General features: G+C 42.3%; 2 protein-coding genes across 3 annotated transcripts in view; one reads left to right on the forward strand and one right to left on the reverse strand.

Moving 5' to 3' along the window:
- Positions 1–1,385: 1,385 nt before the first annotated feature.
- On the reverse strand, positions 1,386–10,851 carry LOC117308467 (uncharacterized). Its single transcript, XM_073793690.1, has 4 exons — positions 10,815–10,851; positions 7,381–8,306; positions 6,467–6,643; positions 1,386–1,664 (listed from the first exon to the last, which is right to left on the reverse strand). The coding sequence occupies exons 1-3, from the start codon at positions 10,849–10,851 to the stop codon at positions 6,620–6,622; spliced, it is 987 nt and encodes a 328-aa protein (XP_073649791.1). The 3' UTR covers positions 1,386–1,664; positions 6,467–6,619.
- The window catches only part of WAPL (WAPL cohesin release factor), a 77,318-nt gene continuing 65,467 nt past the window's right edge, over positions 8,067–19,917 (forward strand). The window contains exons 1-2 of one of the 2 annotated variants that reach the window (XM_019925749.3): positions 8,067–8,198; positions 10,906–11,426. In XM_019925749.3, coding sequence (XP_019781308.1) covers positions 10,928–11,426 — 499 coding nt within the window. In that variant the 5' untranslated portion in view covers positions 8,067–8,198; positions 10,906–10,927. Of the gene's footprint in view, positions 8,199–10,905; positions 11,427–19,917 lie in introns of those variants that run through there. The other variant, XM_019925750.3, reaches the window with a different exon arrangement.

Below are 19,917 nucleotides of genomic sequence, written 5' to 3' on the forward strand. Positions count from 1 at the left end.
CCCCAAACTGTTGAATAAGCCTGGTCTTGTAGACACCTGTCTGCCCCTCTACCCTTGGTGTTCACAGATTACATATCTCCTAGGGTCTCCTAGATTTGTTTTATCTTGCAAGGACTAGTCCATTCCTGACTCCAACCTGGCCTCTTCCTCTAAATACCCCCAAAGTCTCAACCAGATTCTTACTTTTCCAGGTAGGCCTGAACCTCTGGCTTAAAAGGACAGCAGAACTATAGGGTTCCTCTACATGGCCTGATATTAAGGGCCCAGGATAGTACATGCTTCATGCCTGTGACCTTTGGAGAAAGACAGACACCTAAGTAGCTGGGTGATCTTTGGCAAATCATTTATCTTTGACAGTGTTCCTTAAGTTTCCCATCAGCAGAGTGGCTGGATAATAGAACCAAAATCCCTGAAAAGGAGATGTAGGGAAATCTGCATCGTAAACTCAGCACCTGGAAGCCTGCTCACCTGTTTTCTCACATGCTCTCCTGAGGCTCTACTACATGACAGTAGAGACGGTAATGTCACTACCACACTATCGTTTGCCCTGCAAGTGAAATACTTGAAACTGAATCACCCTGGCATCCTGGCTTGGGTGAGCAGCAGTCAGAGGGAGATTGGCTTTCAGAGCAGGTGACAACCCAGAGGCCTGCCTCCTGTCACCGTAGCTAGGCAGTCAGCTAACACCACCTCACTGTTGGGATGGATCTTGCTCCCAGCAGCATATCCCACTGCCTCCTGCCTAGGAGGAGAGCCCAAGCAGATCTTCACTGACATTCAATAGCCTTGTTCTGCCACTGTTTCCATCTCAAGGATATTAATCTCTAGCCTGCCTACGGCTATCAGAATTCTTTTTCAACACTTCCAATACATACACTCATCATAGCCATTTTCCAGACTTACTAGAAAGAGGCACAAAACTCTAATATGACCAAAACTCCACATGCCTGGTTTTCTGTATCTACTTTTGAGAACTATGGAAACACGGAATAGAGGATAATTGACTTATGTGAGAGGGTATATGATTCATGGTAAGTCTATTTTTTTTGCGGTATGCGGGCCTGTCATTGTTGTGGCCTCTCGCATTGCGGAGCACAGGCTCCAGACGCGCAGGCTCAGCGGCCGTGGCTCACGGGCCCAGCCGCTCCGCGGCATGTGGGATCTTCCCGGACCGGCGCACGAACCCGCGTCCCCTGCATCGGCAGGCGGACTCTCAACCACTGTGCCACCAGGGAAGCCCCATAAGTCTGTTTTTTTACATTTTCCTTCAATAAATATTTACTGACCTTCTATAGCAACTTCTATAGATTCTGTCTATCTAATAAAGATATAATGCAAGGTCACAAATTTACTTTTTCTAGTAGCCACATTAAAAAAGGTAAAAAGGAGATGAAATTAACTTTAATAACATATTCTACTTAACACAATATATTCAAAATATTATTATTTCAACATTTTATCAGTATAACAATTGAGATACTTTATATACACAATTTTTGTACTAAGCCTTGGAAACCCAGTGCTTTGTATTTCCAGAACATCTCAGGTTGGACTAGCCACATTTCCAGTGCTTGGTGGACACACACAGCTGGACAGTGCAGTACCGTGCTGGATGCTGAGGATGAGCAGGTGGACAAGGTCTCTGACATCATACCGCTGACAGTCTAGTGTGGGAGACAGATAGTAGTCAACAAATCATTTTGGAGAGTGATAGGCGTTATTGAGAAAATAATACACCCGTATTATACAGAGACTGGGAGGCAGATTTAGATTGCCTGGGTAGTCGGAAAAGCCTTTCTGAGGCTGCGACCCAAATGAGGAGGCATTAACCATCAATTATCTATTGCCACAATAATGCTGTATAACAAGCCACTTCAAAACTCACAGGCTTACTATAATAGCTAGTTATTATTGCTCATGAGTCTACAAGTCAGCTGGGCAGTTCTTCTGGGCCCAGGTGGGCTCACACATGCATCTGTGAGCAGCTGCAGGTCAGGTGGGTGGCTATGCTGATCCTGGCTGGGCTTGCCTGTTTGGGGTCTGCTGGCTGTTGACTGGTATAGGATGTCCTCAGCTCTTTTCCATATAGCTTCTCATCCTCCAGCAGGCTAGCCCAGGCCTGTTCTCATGGTGGAGGCAGGGATCCAAGAGAGAATGTGGAAGCATTCAAGGTTTATGAAGGCTCAGGCTCAGAACTATTTATCACTTCTGCCACATTCTTTTGGCAGAAGCAAGTTACAAGGCCAGCCCAGATTCTGGGAGGAATTGGAAAGACACATTGCAAGAGGTGTGTGTACAGGGAGGGGTGGAAAATTCAGGCAATTTTGGCAATTCATCTCCCATATTACTTAAAAAGCTTTCAACACCATCAGGAAGTTATAACAATGCTAAACTCTATGTGCCCAAAAAAATATCCTAAAAACATAAAAACAGAAATAGAATTGTAGGGAGAAACTGACAAAATTCCTCTTACAGTGGGAGGTTTCAATATACCTTTTGCAATTATTGGTAGTTCAAGCACACAAACAATAAGTAAAGATATGGAAGAGTTCAACATAATTTACGAGGTATTTAGTTCACAAATATTTTCAGCATGCTTTCTGTGTGTGAGGCACTATTCTAGGTGTGCTGGGCATATATGGGTGAAAAGTCAACAATCCCTGTCCTCATAGAGTTTATATTCTAGTGGAAGGAAACAAACAGACAAGTTAATATGTAAAACAAACATGATTACTATGGTGAAAGACCAGAGGGAAAGGATATGGAGTGTGGGGATAGCAGGGTGAGGGGTTTAACTTAAATAGCATGGTCGGTGTAGAGGCTACTGAGGAGACACTGGAGCGAAGACCTGAGTGGTGAGGGCTTGAGTCCTGTGCTTATCTCTAGGACCAGTGGAGGGAACAGCAGTACAAAGACCCTGAGGCAGTAGCTGGGAGGTTCTAGTAGTAGACAGAGGCAGGCTTGGCAAAGTGGGAAGGGATAGGAGTTGTCAGGGGCCAGATCATGCAGGGCCTTATAGGCCATTGTAAGGATTTTGGATTTTAGTTTTCGTGATGGGAAGTCCCAGGAGGGTTTTTGTTGAGGGAGAGGGGTATCATAGAGCATTAGGGGTGAGGACCTTGGGGAGAAGAGGGCTGTTTCCAGACAAGAGTCAGGTAGCCAGACCTTTAGAGATGACTGGGTACCAATCCTTGTCAGGCAGCCTGTCCCCAGGGAATTTCCCTTGCTTTGTCTTTCAATTACCTAGACAGCAGTTTATTCCCCAAAGGATGTCACTATCTACAGAGAACATGTTCCAATTATCCCAGAAAACAAGGTAATTGGGATTGTAGTAATATTCATCGCCTCAATTCTCAGAATGAAAACCTATCCAAAGCAAGAACAAAAGGTAGCTCCAGAAAGCACTCCCTCCCACTTGGGAAAACCCAGTCATCAACTTATGGAGCCACAATTTATGTGAAACTGTTGTTAGTTTCAAGTCACTTTCTTTTTATGATATAATCTTACATTAAAAAAAGAAAGAAATGGGGCCATTTATTCAACAAATATTTACTGAGCACCTACTATGTGCCACACTCTTCTAGGTGCACGGGATACAGCAGAAAACAAGACCGGCAAAGATCTCTAACCTCATACGGAAGATAAACACGCAAAATATGTGATATGTTGGATAAGGAGATAAATGCCCTGAAGAAAAATAAGGGGGGGAATAGTGAACATTTGAGAGTGGGTGTGTTACAATTTAAAATAGGCTAGTCAGGGGGACATTAGTTAAAAAAGTCCTATCAGCCCAATATTCCTCGGAACAGAGAGAAGGGTTGCAGAGTGTCAGAGAGATAAAGGCAGGGCGGGGCCCACATCTTGTAATACAACCGCTACAATGTTAAGGGTATGATTTATAATTTTATTCCACATTCCATGAAAAGGAAAAATTTCCTCTAGCCGATGTGGTAATTTCTGACCTCTAGTTCTTGGAACTGAATTATATAAGTTGTAGTACATTTTACTACACATTATCAGAGAAAGACTGCATAGCTCTATTTAGCAACTCCAGTTCTGACAGTTCCCATGACTGGGCTAAAACAAAGGCACAACAATGGCAGAATAGATTATTCTATTAGTTTTCTTTGTGGGATTTTCTTTTTTCAGCTAGAGTCCATCTGAGTGGAACTCAAGGTAGTGGGGATGCTGTGCTCCTCTAGGCAGCATACAGGGACAGCCTGCAGCATCAAAGGGTACACGCTTGCCTTAGATCCTTTTCAGTTTCTGAAATACATAGGAAATTTAATGGAAAAAAAATCAGACATCTGAGAGCTTTGCATAGAGGCATTCTAGCAAAGAAAAAAGCACCTACTGGGTATGTATGTGCACAGATTCAAATGAAGTGAAGAGAACCAACCTAGGGGGTGGGAATGGGGAATGGGCAGGAGTATAAGTTGAGGGAACTAAGAAAACAAAAGCAATAAAATATAAAAAAAACCCAAAAAGCTGCTTGCCGATGTGTTATCCACACTGGAATCCAGTTCGCTCACTCTGCTAGGGAACTCAGGGCCATGGCAAGGGAATGGGGTGGAGCCTTCAGAGCATTTGTTAGCCTCAGTGGAACCAGGGAGGTAAAGGGTAAAGTGGTGGTACAGCTTGCAAATCCACAGTCTGAACCTCCTCTAGGAGGGGCCCTGGAATGGGCAGGCTCTCCTGTCTTTAGTGTGGGACACATGAGGGTGGAGAGCCCTAGCACAGCTCTTTTCGGTATTCATACACCAAGCTTCCACAGACTTAACACACACACACAATTTATTTTTCAAATCATGTACTGGATTCAAGATCTGAAAGTAATAATGGGTCCTGAATGCTTAAGAAAAAGTTTGATTTCCTCATTAGTTACAACACCTGGAGCAAATGCCAACGTCTCCATTACCTCACTTGTAAAATAAAGATAACAGGTAGAGATGCAAATGAAGACTTCCTCAAGAGCCTGATATCATATCTGATGCATAGTAGGTTCTTAATGTTCTCCCCCATCCTAACAAAAAGAATTAGATTACTGTCAAATGCTATGGGTATACTTTAAAACAGTACTTGTTAACCTTTAACATGTGGACCAATCACCTGGGGGAATCCTGTTAAAGTACAGATTCTGATTCAGGGGAGTTGGGGAGGGGACAAGGATTCTTGCATTACCCAAAAGGCTTCCAGGTTCTGACTATGCTGGGGGGTCACTCTTGGAGTAGCAAGAATGAACATTAAGTTCCATTACTTAACACAACGACCACACAAAAAGCCCTCAAAAGGAGCTCCACGGACTAGCTATTTCTTTAAAAATTTTACTTTTCCACTTCAGCTTCATGCAAAGTCACTGACCCAGCTAAGTGCCCAGCACCAGCCAGGCCAGGGCATAATGGCCTTTGTGAGGGCATCATTTGGTCCCGGAGGGTTCACAGCACCCTTTTACAGAAAGATCCTGCAACTGTCTCCCCACCACTTTCAGCTTTTTGATCTTAGCCTTTGCCTCTGATGATAATTACCCCTTAATTAGCACCCACCACCATGTCATCTAAATAATTATAGTAAGTGCAGCTTGCACCTCTGCTGGCAGTCTTCAAACAAACTGATAAAACAAGATCCTATGCCAATTTTTTTTTTCTTTTTGCGGTACGCGGGCCTCTCACTGTTGTGGCCTCTCCTGTTGCGGAGCACAGGCTCCGGACGCGCAGGTACAGCGGCCATGGCTCACGGGCCCAGCCACTCCGCGGCATGTGGGATCTTCCCAGACCGGGACACGAACCCGTGTCCCCTGCATCGGCAGGCGGACTCTCAACCACTGTGCCACCAGGGAAGCCCCTATGCCAATTTTTAAAAAGACAAAACTGACCCAAATAAAAGTCACATGCCGTGGAACACGCAGACTCATTACAACTTCCATTAGAATAAGCTACTTGAGTTGGTTTTGAAAAAAAAAAATTATATAGTGAAGCCCTAACCCCAATGTGAGGGCATTTGGAGGTAGGGCCTTTGGGATGTTATTAGTTTATGAGGGTAGAACCACTATATGAAGAGACAAAAATCATCTCTCTCTACCATGTGAAGAAACAGCAAGAAGGCAGCCATCTGCAAGCCAGGAAGAGAGTCCTCACCAGGAAGAGAATCAACTTGCACCTTGATCTTGGACTTCCTAGCCTTCAGAATGTGAGAAATAAATTTCTACTGTTTAAGCCAAAAAAAAAAAAAAAAAGAAAAAAGTTGGTTTTGATACAATCAAGTATTGATATATTTGGGAAATTGTAAATGTCGGAATGTAAATTTTGCAAGCAGTTGTGCAAAAGTAAAACAATTCAGCCATACTAAAATCCACTTTAAATTCCTGTTGGGAAGGGCTACAGGATGTCTGAACTATTTTTTCTGTTTGTAGTTGCCCGAATATATTGGAGGAGTTTGGTAACTTCTGGTGCATTCAAAAGCAAATTACCTTTTGTGGAGGAAGAGGCGGGCTTTTCAAATAAAGCGATTAGTAGTTTTCTAATTTCCCAAGTGGATCTCCATTCACCGCCCACCTAACAGCAGTGCCATCCGAGCCCAAAGAATCATGTACATCTCTTAGGAGGAACCAATTGTGCTACTCTTAACGTGGTTTTCCTTCCGCAGCCTTAAAAACAAAAAAGGAAAACTAAAACTTTCCGAGTTTCTGAAGAGGTAATACATTGACACGGAAAAAACTTCGAACAGCACAAAATGGTGTATAAAGAAAAATAAATGATCTCCCATCATCCGCCACCTCCCTGTCCTCCCCAGAGGCAATCACTGGTTAAATTTTTTATTATGGAAAATTTCAGATATATAGGTAGAGATATTGGAATGAGCCCGTGTATAACACAGCATCAGCAATGGAAAACACCCCACTGGCTTGTTTTATCCTCCTTCCATCAGTTTTTGTAGGAGTTATTTTAAAATAAATCCCAGGCACTGGATCATTTTATCTGTCAAAACTTTTAGTATTTCGTCTGTTTTTTTTTTCCTTTCTCTCCTTCACATAACCACATTACTGTCATCACACCCAACAAGGTTAACGATAATTCCTTAATACCATCCAATATTCTCAGGGGTCACTTTTAACGGGTTCGGGATGGACAGAGGGAGAAAGAACTACGAAGGTAAGGACCGAGGGGATACAGGTGGCACAATAAAGAGCCGAGCTGTCATCGCTCCAGGCCGCGACCGTGGATCGGTTGCCCAGCTCCCCGGGCCTCCCAGTTCCCGCTGTCATTAACTGCGCAGGTACAGCACCGGCCAGGACGGGTCGAGGGCCGCACGGAGCCGCGAGCTCCCAGCCTCCCGGCTCCCAGGCGGCGACCCTAGCAGGCCCGGCGCAGCTATACAACCCACCGTCCCCTGACACCGGCGAGTCCCTGGAGGGGAAACGATTGACACAGCTGCCTGCACTGCGCCCCCGGCCCTCCCCCGTGGCACCTGCGTCTCCCGGCAGGGCCAGCAGCTGGAACTTGCTCCGGAGCCCGGGCCGTCCGGGTCCGTCGCCACCTCTCCTCCCGCTGCCAGCTCCCGCGCCGAGCTCTCAGCGCCGCGACCTCGCGGACCCGGACTACAACTCCCGTCGGGCCCCGCGGTCGGCCCAATGGCGGGCGCCGGAGCATGCGGGGCGCGGCGCCTGCGCGGCGGTTTGAGTAAGCAGCTGCGCGATTGGCTGCGGGGTCGGGCGGCCGCGCGGGGCCTGTGGGAAGCGGAGTGACGGAGCGAGCCGCTGTTGGAGGAAGGAGGTGGGGGCCGGGAGCGCAAATGGCGTTGAGATGGTTCAGGGCCCTGTTCAAACTCTAGCGCTGACCATTCACCGACGGAAGCGGCGGCGCAGGAGGCGGCGGCGGCCCATTGGGGGCACGTAGCGGGCTCTGGTACCAGCTCCGGCGGCGGCGGCGGCGGTAGCCAGGGAGGCCTAGGCCCGGGCCCGGCCGGCGGCGCTCGAGGCGGGGAGGGAAGTTGCGGTGCCGCCGCTCCTCCCCCCCCTCCACCGGGTTTCCTATTTACCGAGAGCGGAGTCGCGGGTTCTGACGGTGGCGGAGCCCTTTGCCTCTCTTCGCTCACCAGCCGGCCCCGTTCTCCCGCGCGGGGCTCCGGCGCCCGCCCGTGGGCCGTTGGGAGCGGGAGAGGCGGAGGCGGCCCGAGGCTAAAGCACTCGCCAGGCGCCGAGGGTAAGTGAGGTCTCGGGTGGCTGCCTAGGCCCGGAGCTTGCCGAGGGTGGGGGAGGCAGGGGTCCGGGAGGGGGTGATGGAAGTCTCTGTACCTCACCCACCCGGTCTCTGAGGAAGTTGGGCAGGGGAACGATCTGAAGAACTCTTTTGCCTTTTATTCTGAGTTCTTTCTGGGCTACGGCTGATTTAGTTCCCTCCCCAGGCACGGTCAAGTGCGTTGGTTTCAGGCCGGAATTTTTTGCCGTCTTTCCTCCGCCCCTGGCCGCCGCGGAGGCCTTCCACTGCCCTGGGGATTCGGTGGCAGAGGCTTCCGGGGCGTCGGAAGCAACATCCCTTTCCTGGGAGGTGGGGGTGGGGAGGAGAAAAGTTGCGTGAGCTTCCCCGGGAGGGGGGCCGCCTCTCCCCGCCACCTCCTCGCGCACCGCCGCCCCCAGGTGAGGATTTCTGGGTGATGAGGTTTGGCTTTTCCGGCTTTCATTCCGTCGTGGAAGCCCCTAAGCCCTTGGAGATCTGAAAGACGCTGGATTTGGTTGGGGGTTAAGTGTGAGGACCTTTTATCCCAGCGCACTTCCCAGAAAATTCGACCTGGCTTTGGGCTGGGGCAAAGGCCCACCGACAGAAAAGACTTACTTGTGAATCATTCTTTCCTTTTTGGTTAGGGTAATCTTTGGCGTTTGAAGCCTGAGCAAGATAGCCTGTGTTCTTGAAGTATACTGAAAGTACAATGTCACATACGTCTACACACTTGTTTTTGAATTTTTGTGTGCTTTACACTCGAGGCTTGGATAATGCCATCACAATAGTTTGTCTAGTGACTTTAAAAAAAAAAAGACGTGGAAAACTGTAAAGACAGTCAAAGGTAGGGGATATTGTGTAATGAACTCCCATGTATTCATCTTTCAGATTCAACAGTTATTAACTCTAAACCAAAATTTTCTCATCTATGCACTTTCCATTCCACACCCCTTCAAGTTAGAGAATCACTGACATTATTGCATCAGTATTTCAGTATATATTTGTTAAAGACATGGGTTTTTTAAAAAAAACATAAGCATGATTTTCTTGTAACTTGAAATAATTCACTCCTTAATATCAAATATTCATCTGCAGACTTTCAAGTTGTAACAGTTAATGCTTTATGGTTCTCGTACCACTTTTGCCATGAGTTTTTCTGGTATGGGCCTAAAGTAGCCCAAGTCTAGATTTTTGGTTTGGCCTTTAGTCAGCATTTTTAGGTAATTACCGTGTTAGTGTATCCAAAACATTCCAGCTTTGTTGGTGTATGTGTAAATATAGATCTGTAGATCAGGGCTTTACATCCCAGGAGGAATGAAAAGAAATGACTTATTTTGTGTTTCTTGTACCTGCTAAATATACTTAGTTTTTTTAGCTATTCTTAACAAGAAAGACAAGATTTTTTAGTGTAAATCTACAGTAGAAGGGGAAATAGATTTCCCAAAGGAGAAAGTTTTGTGAGATGTTAAAAGATTTTCGAACAATTACAAATTATTTTCTCTTAAAGCAGAACAATTACAAATTATTTTCTCTTAAAGCAGATCATGTGTATGATGACTAAATTAAGTATTATTTTGTCCAATTAGAATTGGCTTCTAACCAAAATATTAGAGGGGAAATTGCTTTACTAAATATATATATGCACACATACATATATCAAACTGAGTTTATAGGGATTCCCTATAAATTGGGAGAATTTAAGTTGATAAAGGGAAACATAAACTACAGATTAAAACATTGAAAAGTATAGGTCAAAATATCATTCTGATGGTTGTATTGTGTAAGAAATGGATAAGGATTGATAGTGTTTAAGAAGTACTTTAACTTGTTTTAAAAATGTTTGACTCTTGATTTACTGTCCTGAAATTTTTGTCCTAGTACTTAGTATGTAGATAAATCAGATGAATCAATTTATCCTATCTTCAAGCAAAGAGGAAAATAAAGTTACATGTTTCTATTGCTTCTTTTAATAATCCATGGACCAGTCATTGTAATATGCTGGAGTTCACTAGCTCCAGCAAATGAGCACAGCACTATGGAGACAAAGAAGGTAGAAGAAATACGGTTTCTTGCACTAAGGGAGATGACCAAGTAAGGAATATTTTTCAAGTCATAATTCATATTACATTAGGCCAAAAATCAGGTTTTTAAGGATGGGTTAAAAGCTGCAGGTTCTAATATGTGGGAAAATAGCACCATTTTTCTGACTTTTTCCCCCTTATATGAGTAAGTGCTCTGAAATTTCAAGGAACTATATTTAGTCAATTATTTGACATCTCTAAAATCCTGAAAAAAATTAACATTTTGTGCTTAAGATTTTATATTAAGGGTAATTAGCCTATTCAGATTATTTTTTATGGTAAAAGTGATATGAGAATAATAAGTAGATGAATTTGAAACTTTTAAAGAAATCAGTGTTCCAGTATAAGTTGGTTTTGTGAATGCTGGCTTATAAGTTGGTTAGTTGTTAGGCTTTCTTATTCTGAAAGTAGCAAGTGAATATGTACTCGTAAAAAAGATTAACAGAAGTATGTAGAGTAAAAAATGAGCCCCTCTCTGTATACTCCCTCCCCTTATTTAACCGTTTTTAAAGATTTGTACCTTGAATGTGGAAAAGCCATATGGGGAGAAAAGCCATATTTACTTGTTAAATATTTGGTGATTATATATTTTCTTACTTTTTTTTTCACAGAGAATATGAAACAGGTGTCAAAATGACATCCAGATTTGGGAAAACATACAGTAGGAAAGGAGGAAATGGCAGTTCAAAGTTTGATGAAGTCTTTTCCAACAAACGGACCACCCTTAGCACAAAGTGGGGAGAGACCACATTTATGGCTAAATTAGGACAGAAGAGGCCCAATTTCAAACCGGATATCCAAGAAATTCCGAAGAAACCTAAGATGGAAGAAGACGACACTGGAGATCCTTTTGGATTTGACAGTGATGACGAGTCTCTACCAGTTTCTTCAAAGAATTTAGCCCAGGGTAAAGGTTCCTCTTATTCAGAATCTAGTGAAGCTGCTCAGCTGGAAGACGTCACTTCTGTACTTGAAACTAATAGCAAAATTAGTCATGTGATGGGTGAAGACATTGTTGTATCTGATAAATGCTTACGTTTGGAGGATACTTTGCTTGGGAAAGAAAAGAGCACAAACCGTGTCTTAGATGATGATGCAAGCAGAAGTAGCTGTGCTAAATTAATTACTTCAGGTAAGTTTTGATTTTCTTTATTCTGAGCCAGGAGAGCTTTGTGTAAGCTAATATTTAGTTAAATGATTTTGATTTAGATTCTGAAATATTACACCTCTTGGGGTTTTTTTTTCTGCATTAATAATTAATGGGGACCAAAGATAATTTTGTAGAAGAGATTTAAGAAATTAAAGAAACCAATTAGGAGTTGAAATTTTACTTAAGCAACTTGGAAATTAATGTTTCCAGACTGTACCCACAGTACATTTTGGGAGTGATCTTTCATTAATCCTTAACTCCAATTGAAGTAAGAAACATCTTTTTGTTGTGTTGGGATTGCACAGTATCTCATTTCTATTACTGTGGAGGATTTGGATGGTTACTGATAATGAAACTGAGATGAGCGTTTACAATGAGGATTAAGTTTAGGAGTTAACACTTTCTTCCAAAACTAGGAAGATTAAGGAAGTATGGAGTGGAAACAAAGAATTGAGCAAATTGAAATTAGTTTGGAGTCTGGTGCCAGTAGCAACTTGTATTAATAGATTTTCATCCACAAAACCAGTTGTACTTTTAAAATGTTAATTTCTAAACCTGGCATCTAGTGTTCGTTCTTAAAACAATGTATTTTATCAGTTGTACCCCAACTCGTTTTTTTTTTTTTTTTTGTGGTACTTGGGCCTCTCACTGTTGTGGCCTCTCCCGGCACGAACCCATGTCCCCTGCATTGGCAGGTGGACTCTCAACCACTGCGCCACCAGGGAAGCCCCTAACTCGTTTATGTAAAGGATTTAAGACTTAATAAATGATAAAAAGTGCAATTAACTAAAAGACTGAAGAGCTTAGATTGGAGATGGCAAGGGAGACAGCCTGCGTGCCTTATCAGCAATAGGATAAGGATTGCACTGTGGTCTAAAACAAACCTTAGTTCTTGACTTCCTGACAAAATTTAGTGATAATAAAAGGTTACATAGGGACTTCCCTGGCAGTCCAGTGGTTAAGACTCGGCGCTTCCATTGCAAGGGGCTCGGTCGGGTTCGATCACTGGTGAGGGAACTAAGATCCCGCATGCTGTGCAGCCTTTAAAAAAAAAGTTACAGAGAGCTCATATTTTAAAAGGAGGTAAAGACAAAACTTTCCTATTTCGGAATTCTGTAGAGGAATTTGTCCTTTGGGGGCTTACTGTAAGGCACCTCAAATACTTTGCCTTGCATAGTTTTACAAAAAATCCTGAACATTTTTCACTCTTTTTCTCACCCTTGGATGAGAGGATGAGCCAGCTGTTACTGTCATTCCCTTGGTCCTCCTGGTTAATTCTGATTTGGCTCTTCTTATCCTTTTCCTACATTTCTCCTGAAACATTGTTCATAAATTAAGGTTAGGTTAAATTTTCATTAGAAAACAGAGCATAAAAGCTGTTTTCCAGATAAGCACCTAAAAGTGTATTCTAATCATAGAACCATTGAGCCAAAATGAACTTTAATTCAGCTTTCCTTGTTTTATAGATGAGACTCAAAAAGATTAAGTAACAGTCCAAGTTTGGGTAGTGGCAGAATTGGAATGAGATTCATTTATTGATTTTTTTCAAAACGCACACCTACTTGGTGTCCTCCACTGTGCCAGGCTCTGGGAATGCTGTTCCAGTCAGTTATCCAGTGTTCTAGTCCTCAGTATGGGACAGATAGGCTGGAGGAGGGAAGATGAGGCTGGGGAAGTGGTGAAACTGGTCAAGGTGCGCAGACACAAGCTTTCCCAAGTGCTGTCTTTGGAGGAGAGGGGGGCATCACTGGCAGGCAGAGGGTATCATCAATAGGATAAATGTTTAGGTACAGGGAGAACAGGAACTTGGAAGTGAAATATTCATAGGCAGCAATTGCTTATATAGTTTTGCTCATGTTACATCTATATATATCCAGAGTGCCATTTGAAGTTGTTCACTGGGAACTGGAAACATAATTTTCTGTAGAAATGAGGTATTAGCTTCCCAGTATAATGTAGCTAAATTGTAGTTCTGGTGCTGATACTGTGGACTGACTGGAAATCCAAACTCCATTGTAATGGGTTTGTGAGGGGAGAATATATACTAAAATAGAGAAAATAGATGTTCAAGAACATCTTGTTCCTCTTCCTTCTTTCTTCGCAAGGCACCCTTAGTAGAAAGGGAATGGTGTAGCACTATAAATATTTCTTACTTTCTCCTCTCCCTCACCCATCCAGAGCTGCAGCAACCCTGGTAGCTTGCTGTAGGATAAGAAGGGAACTTTGAAGGAGTGCATTTAATTCTCATGGTCTTATCCTATCCCTAAGATGTAAAAGTTATTGTTCTTATAAACCCTGTATAAGTTCATGTTTATAAGTTGGTTATAGTTCTGAGAATACTTCTATACATGATGAGCTTCCTTTTTTGCCCGTCTTCTCTAAAATTTGGGCATTTCTCTGTGCCTAGACTCTTTTCTTGCATTATGTCTGTCAGATTGTCATTGCCTTTGCTATCATTCAGAAAACCTTCTCATTTTAGCTGAAGTTTAGAAATTCAAACCTAAGGTTTTGATAAAAGGAGTCTCTGTAAATCTAGAGTGGTTCCTAAACCTTTTTTGAATTAGAGATCTTTTGAGAATGATAAAATTTTGGACTTCAGATAAAAGTGCTGTACACCTATTTTGGTCTCAGAAATTCTTTGCAGGTCATGTACAGGAAATTTTATGATTATTCTGTTCAAAGTGCACAAGTCAGTTTCTTTGGTATCCTTCCAGTGGAATGTTCCTGCTCATTCATACCATTTTTGCTGCAGAATTATATCACATCAGTGAAAAGGACTTATCGAAGCTCAGACTTACTATATCATATCTCCTGGCATTAAGTTTTAAAGTAGATCTCTTTATGGCGTAGTATGTAGTTAATTTTTAGGTACTATTAAAATTCTTTGTTTTAAATATTTCATACCAGGTAGTGCTTTTTAAGATTATGGCTTACTTGAAGAGGAAACCCAGAATGAGGTCATGATAAAATATGATGGTTGCTATTTTCCAAATAGGTGCTTGGTGGGTAAGGGAACCAGAAGCAAGATTACAAACTGAATGAGAACTACAGGGAAGGACTGAGTTGCTAAAACATCCTAACCTTGATTTAAGAAAAAAAACTTTTTAGTGTGGAACTTTCAGACATACAAAAATAGAATGTTAAAAAGAACGTCATGTACCTGTTTTCTAGCTTCAACAGTTGTCAGTATATGGCAAATCTTGTTCCATCTATTGTAGACACTACTCTCTCTGCCTCCTGGATTTTTTTTAAAATTTATTTTATTTTATTTATTTATTTTTGGCTACGTTGTGTCTTTGTTGCTGAGCACAGGCTTTCTCTAGTTGGGTGAGCGGGGGCTACTCTTCATTGCGGTGCGCGGGCTTCTCGTTGTGGTGGCTTCTCCTGTGGAGCACGGGCTCTAAGGTGCGAGGGCTCAGTAGTTGTGGCGCACGGGCTTATTTGCTCCGCGGCATGTGGGATCTTCCCAGACAAGGGCTCGAACCTGTGTACCCTGCATTGGCAGGCGGATTCTTAGCCACTGTGCCATTAGGGAAGTCCCTCTCCTGGATTATTTTAAAGCAGCTTCAGGATTTGTTATTTTATCTGTAGATACTTCAGTTGCAGTTATCATTAAAGCCAGTGAATCCTCAAACAAGTGCGACACTTAAAAATGACTTTTAGCAGGGCCTAAAACTTTGACCTTTTGAGAGATCTTGGAGTACTCTTATAAAGTTTGGAATCCAGGGCTATGTGCATTAGGGGTAAAAGAAAGCTTCTCTTGCCTTTTATATGCAGCTACTTCTATTTTCCATCTTTGTGCTTTCTGCTACAGGTTTTTAATCTGGGCTCCAGAATAAAGTGTGTAAAGACTTGTATTTCTATTTGGCACACTTTCCTTGCTAGCCAGCTGGGATTCAGTCTACATTTCCTGCCAAATATTGAGATAACTATGGCATAGGCTCTTAATTTGCATGACTGTCTTTGTAGCCAATAAAATTTTTTCCATTTGCTTAAAGCTGTACTGAGTATTTGTATAAGTTAGAGGGCTGTTACTGTCAGGAAATTAGCAACTTTGATTTAGAACTGAAGAGGTTTTTAGAAAGGGAAATGAATTGTTCTCGTCCTGAAAGCTTAAAGTAGGCCAGGAACTTGTGACCTGAGAGGAGATTGTCATCTACTCATTGGATAAAGTACAGGTGATTAATAAGGATTACTAAAGAATTCTGCAAGTACAGCATCAGCAAGAGTTACCTGCCTTCATTTAGATATTGAATGTATTTGTCATATAGAATATACCTGTCGTACCTGAAATCAGCTTCTTTTAAGAGAAGAGGATAAGGGACTTCCCTGGTGGTCCAGTGGTTAAGACTCTGTGCTTCCACTGCAGGGGGCATGGGTTCAATCCCTGGTCGGGAAACTAAGCTCCTGCAAGGTGCAAAGCTGGCCAAAAAAGAAAAAAAAAAAAAGAGAGAAGAGGAGAAGATGCCTGTTGTTACTTTGTTCTAAGCCCTTTATGTATCAGTTGCTCTTTAATCACAACTATTTAAGGCAGGTGTTATTCCCATTTTAGAGCGGGTAAAGCATAGTTCAGAGAAGTTGAATAACTTGAACTATTAAGTGGAAGATCTGAGAAACATCCAAAGTGTTCTTTTCGTACAGTGCTGCTGTATTCTGATGTGAGTGAACTTAATTTTATCATATTTAAAGCTTTATATTTAACAGACTGTCACTATACAATGAGTTTTCTCTTGATGTTGGAAATAACTTTGACAACAAATTATGGATTATCTTTTGCCTCTGTTTAAGTAATTTTCTTTTTAATAAGAATAGAGGCCAAACTACCTATAATACTTGCTGAAGAAAGCTGACCTTATTTTTATAGTTAATAGGTATCTTCTGTTTGTTAATTTTTTGTTCTGTATGGAAATTTAACAATATGCAAATTCTGAGACACTGTAATTTCAAGTAAATACATTTTGTTTTAAAGTAGAGCTTTAGTTTCTTGTAAAGGAGTTTCTTTGTGAAAGGAGGTTCATTCTTAGCGTTTGAGCAGTAACACAAGCGCAGGTAATCACTAATAAGTTTCTTCTCAGATCCAGGTTGAATACCAGCCATGAGCTGGTACAAGAAAACCGTAAGCATAGTCTCTGTCCTCTAGGGATGGAACTGTTGACTTCTGCTGGCTATGATAAATAAGTATTTCTAAAACAATGGCAACACATTTTTGTAATGTTTGTTGTTTTTCAGAGCATTTTCAACATGTATTCCATATTCTTAGAATTCAGAACAAGATGATGCACTGTATATTTTTATGGTTCAGCCCCTGACTCTTTAGGAAATAGTCCTCAACTTTTCCAGACCTCTGGTGGTAGAGGAGGATGAATTTTTCATAAGTAGTTGTGGGGATGCCTTCCTTCCAACCATCCAACTATAATTTCAGTGTCTTCTGTATGCCGGGTGTTGGGTGTATGTCCATGAAAAAGATCTTGCTTTTTCACATTCTAGTGGGCAAGATGGATTGAATAAAGAATAAGACAGATTGAATAAAGACAAACATTTTCTGCAGAAAATGACAGAAAAATATAGGATGCTGTGAAATATAGGCTAATTTACCTGGTCTGAGTGAGGCCTGGGGGCAAGACTGACATTTGACTTGAGACCTGCTGGTGACTGGGAAAGGATAAAAGTGAACCTGCTTGGTGATGTGGGCTATAAGGAAGGAGACATCAAGAATGAATCCCAGGTATCTGATGTGAGCAACTGAGTATGTTGTAGTGTCATTCATTGAGATAAGGGGACATTTATGAGGGGAAGTTCGTGAGTTCAGTTTTGGATACATTGAGTTTAAGATATTTGTGAGATATGTTCAAGAGGCAGCAGGATCTGCTGGTATGGAACTTCTTAGATAAGAAGTCTTGGTTAGCGATGATAAATTTGTGAATCAGCATATAAATGTTATTTGAAAGTACAGGATTAGAAGTCATTACAGAGAATGTAAGGAGAAGTACTGAACTGTGAAGAACTTGCAATACTTAATGGATGGAGAAAAGAGGAAGAAAAACTAGATAAGGAAATTGAGTAGGAGAAACTAGAGTACCTGAAGGAAAATCATGTGAGTGATATTTTATAGAACCCAACAGAAAAGTGTTTCATGAAGGATCTACTGAATTGGAATTCCTGCTGTAAAATCAATGAAAATGAGGACTACAAAGCAGGCATTGGATTTTACAGCTTGGATAGAAGTGGTCTGAGCAGTGAGTACACAGCTAGGAAATGGGGTTGGCAAGTGTACACAACTTGTTAAAGATGTTTGAAGGAGAGAAGAAAAGGGGCAGCTAGAGATAAATGAGGGGTTCTGGAAAGTTTGATTACACAAGGGAGCCTTGAAGCGTAGGATCCAAAACCCAGGGGGAGAGTGGTCTTAGGAGAAGGGATGCTGCATTTCTTGGCTAGGAGGAAAGGTGGGTGAAAATGTGAGTTTAATGGGAAGATGGAAGATGAGGTGGTTTATGAACAAAAGCTTCTTTTTTTTCCTTTCTTTCCATGAAGTGGCAAAAGAAGTCATCTCTGAAAGGGAGATAGAAAAAAGGATGGGTATGTGGTGGCTGGAGGGGAGGAGCAAAGGGTTCAAATAGATGTTGCAGAAAGTGGAAAAGGAGGGAGCTGTCTAGGGAGAAAGTAGAATTTCTGGACATTATTGATGCCTTAGTTGAAGTTTGTATCACTGAAAACTCATGGTTGCTGATCTCCCCATTGAGTATGTGTGTTTCCCTCTCTTCTTTAGTAGGCCCTATTAGCCAGAACCTGCACAAAATACAGAATTGGATAGAATAATGAGAATTACCCTGGACTGGCATTTTGTTTGAGTAGATATGGAATGAACAGATAGAGAAGAAAGAATTTAGGTTATCAACCAGAGAGTGACTGAAATGATGGACTGTGCAGTTTAAAGTTTACTAACTGGACAGGGTGGGTGGGTAGGAGAAAGGAGAGAAGAGAGGTCAGTATACTGAGAGTCTTATTAAATAAAAGCCAAGAATAGGATTACTGGAACAAGCAAGTTGGATAGTTGGTAGTGATTAAAATATGGGTTATCTGATTTTTTAATATTTGAAAGTTGAAGCATTTTAGGACATGACAAGTTCCTGGATGAAACTGTGAACTGGTGGCACAGATGGAATGTAGAAGACTGTTGATGGGAGAAGATTAAGAAACTGGGAGGTTAGGGGTTTGGAATTTGGTGGAATTCAGGATGATAGCGAAAGTGGCATGCAGGGGTAGATTATAAATCTTTGTGTAAAATCCTTTAATGAAGAATAAGGTTGTTAGATGACAGATACGAGGAATATTAGAGGGTAACTAGGTGGCACAAGCCTCAAAGGAATGGGCTTTTATAAGAGTGGGGAGTACTAATAGTTTTATAAAGGGCAAGCCATCCTTCTCTGAGATACTAGAGGGCACTGCAGCAGAAGTAGCATCCTTAGGTTTCAGTTAGGACAAGGAGGTGATAGAGGGCATGACCCCCAGGTGTGTGTGAGTTTGCTCTTCACTGAGGCCTGAATACTCTGGACTTAAAAGGTACGGGGGGTGGGGGTAGTGGGTTGTTGGATTAGGAGATGGGAAAGAAGTGCAGGTACATTTTGAGTGTTAGAGTACAGGAGGAGGTAGATGACAAGATGTATTTGCCTTCTCATATATTTTTAAAGTTTTCATCTTGATTTATCAGTCAAGGTCGCACTTGGAAACATGGCATGCCCCAGTTAGGCTCAAACCGGGAGGGTTTTAGGCTATTTACAAAGGTGTGGGAGGAATGTTAGGGAAAGCCTAGCCTGGGTTAGCTGCAGTGAAGCTATTATCACCCAGTTTCACAGGGGCAAGGGGTTAATTGGGCCATTTAGAGGCCACCTTAAGAAGAGCAGTATCCTTCTTTTGAAGGGGCCTCATAAGGAGGGTGCTTGAGGATAAAGTATTTGAACCTAACTCTGCTCCTTCCCTCCTCTGTCCTGAGGCTCCTCATAGATGGAACCCGAGGGAAGCCTGAGGGTAAGGAAACTTTGTTACAGGTCAGCCTCCCGGGGCTGAGATCAGGGTGGAGAGTACATCTGGAAGGGCAAGTAGAAGATAACTGGTGCAATATCGAAAAAAAAAAAAAAAAAGTGGAAATGTACACAATTAGGTAATCATTATCAAGATAGAGACTACTTCCCTCTTGTCAAAAGCTCTTTCATGCTCCTTTGTGGTGGGTCCCTTCTCCCACCACCAACCCTGGCATCTACTGATCTGTTTTCTGTTCCTGCAGCCTTGTTTTTTCCAAAATTTCATATACCTGAGGTCATAGAGTATGTAGCAGTTTCAGTCTGGCTTTTTTCATTTAGCATAATGCTTTTAAGAGTATTCCACGTTGTTGCATGTTCCAGGTTTTTTTTTAACATCTTTATTGGAGTATAATTGCTTTACAATGGTGTGTTAGTTTCTGCTTTATAACAAAGTG

Source organism: Tursiops truncatus, chromosome 16 (genome assembly GCF_011762595.2).
Source record: "Tursiops truncatus isolate mTurTru1 chromosome 16, mTurTru1.mat.Y, whole genome shotgun sequence".
NCBI classification, from domain to species: Eukaryota; Metazoa; Chordata; class Mammalia; order Artiodactyla; family Delphinidae; genus Tursiops; species Tursiops truncatus.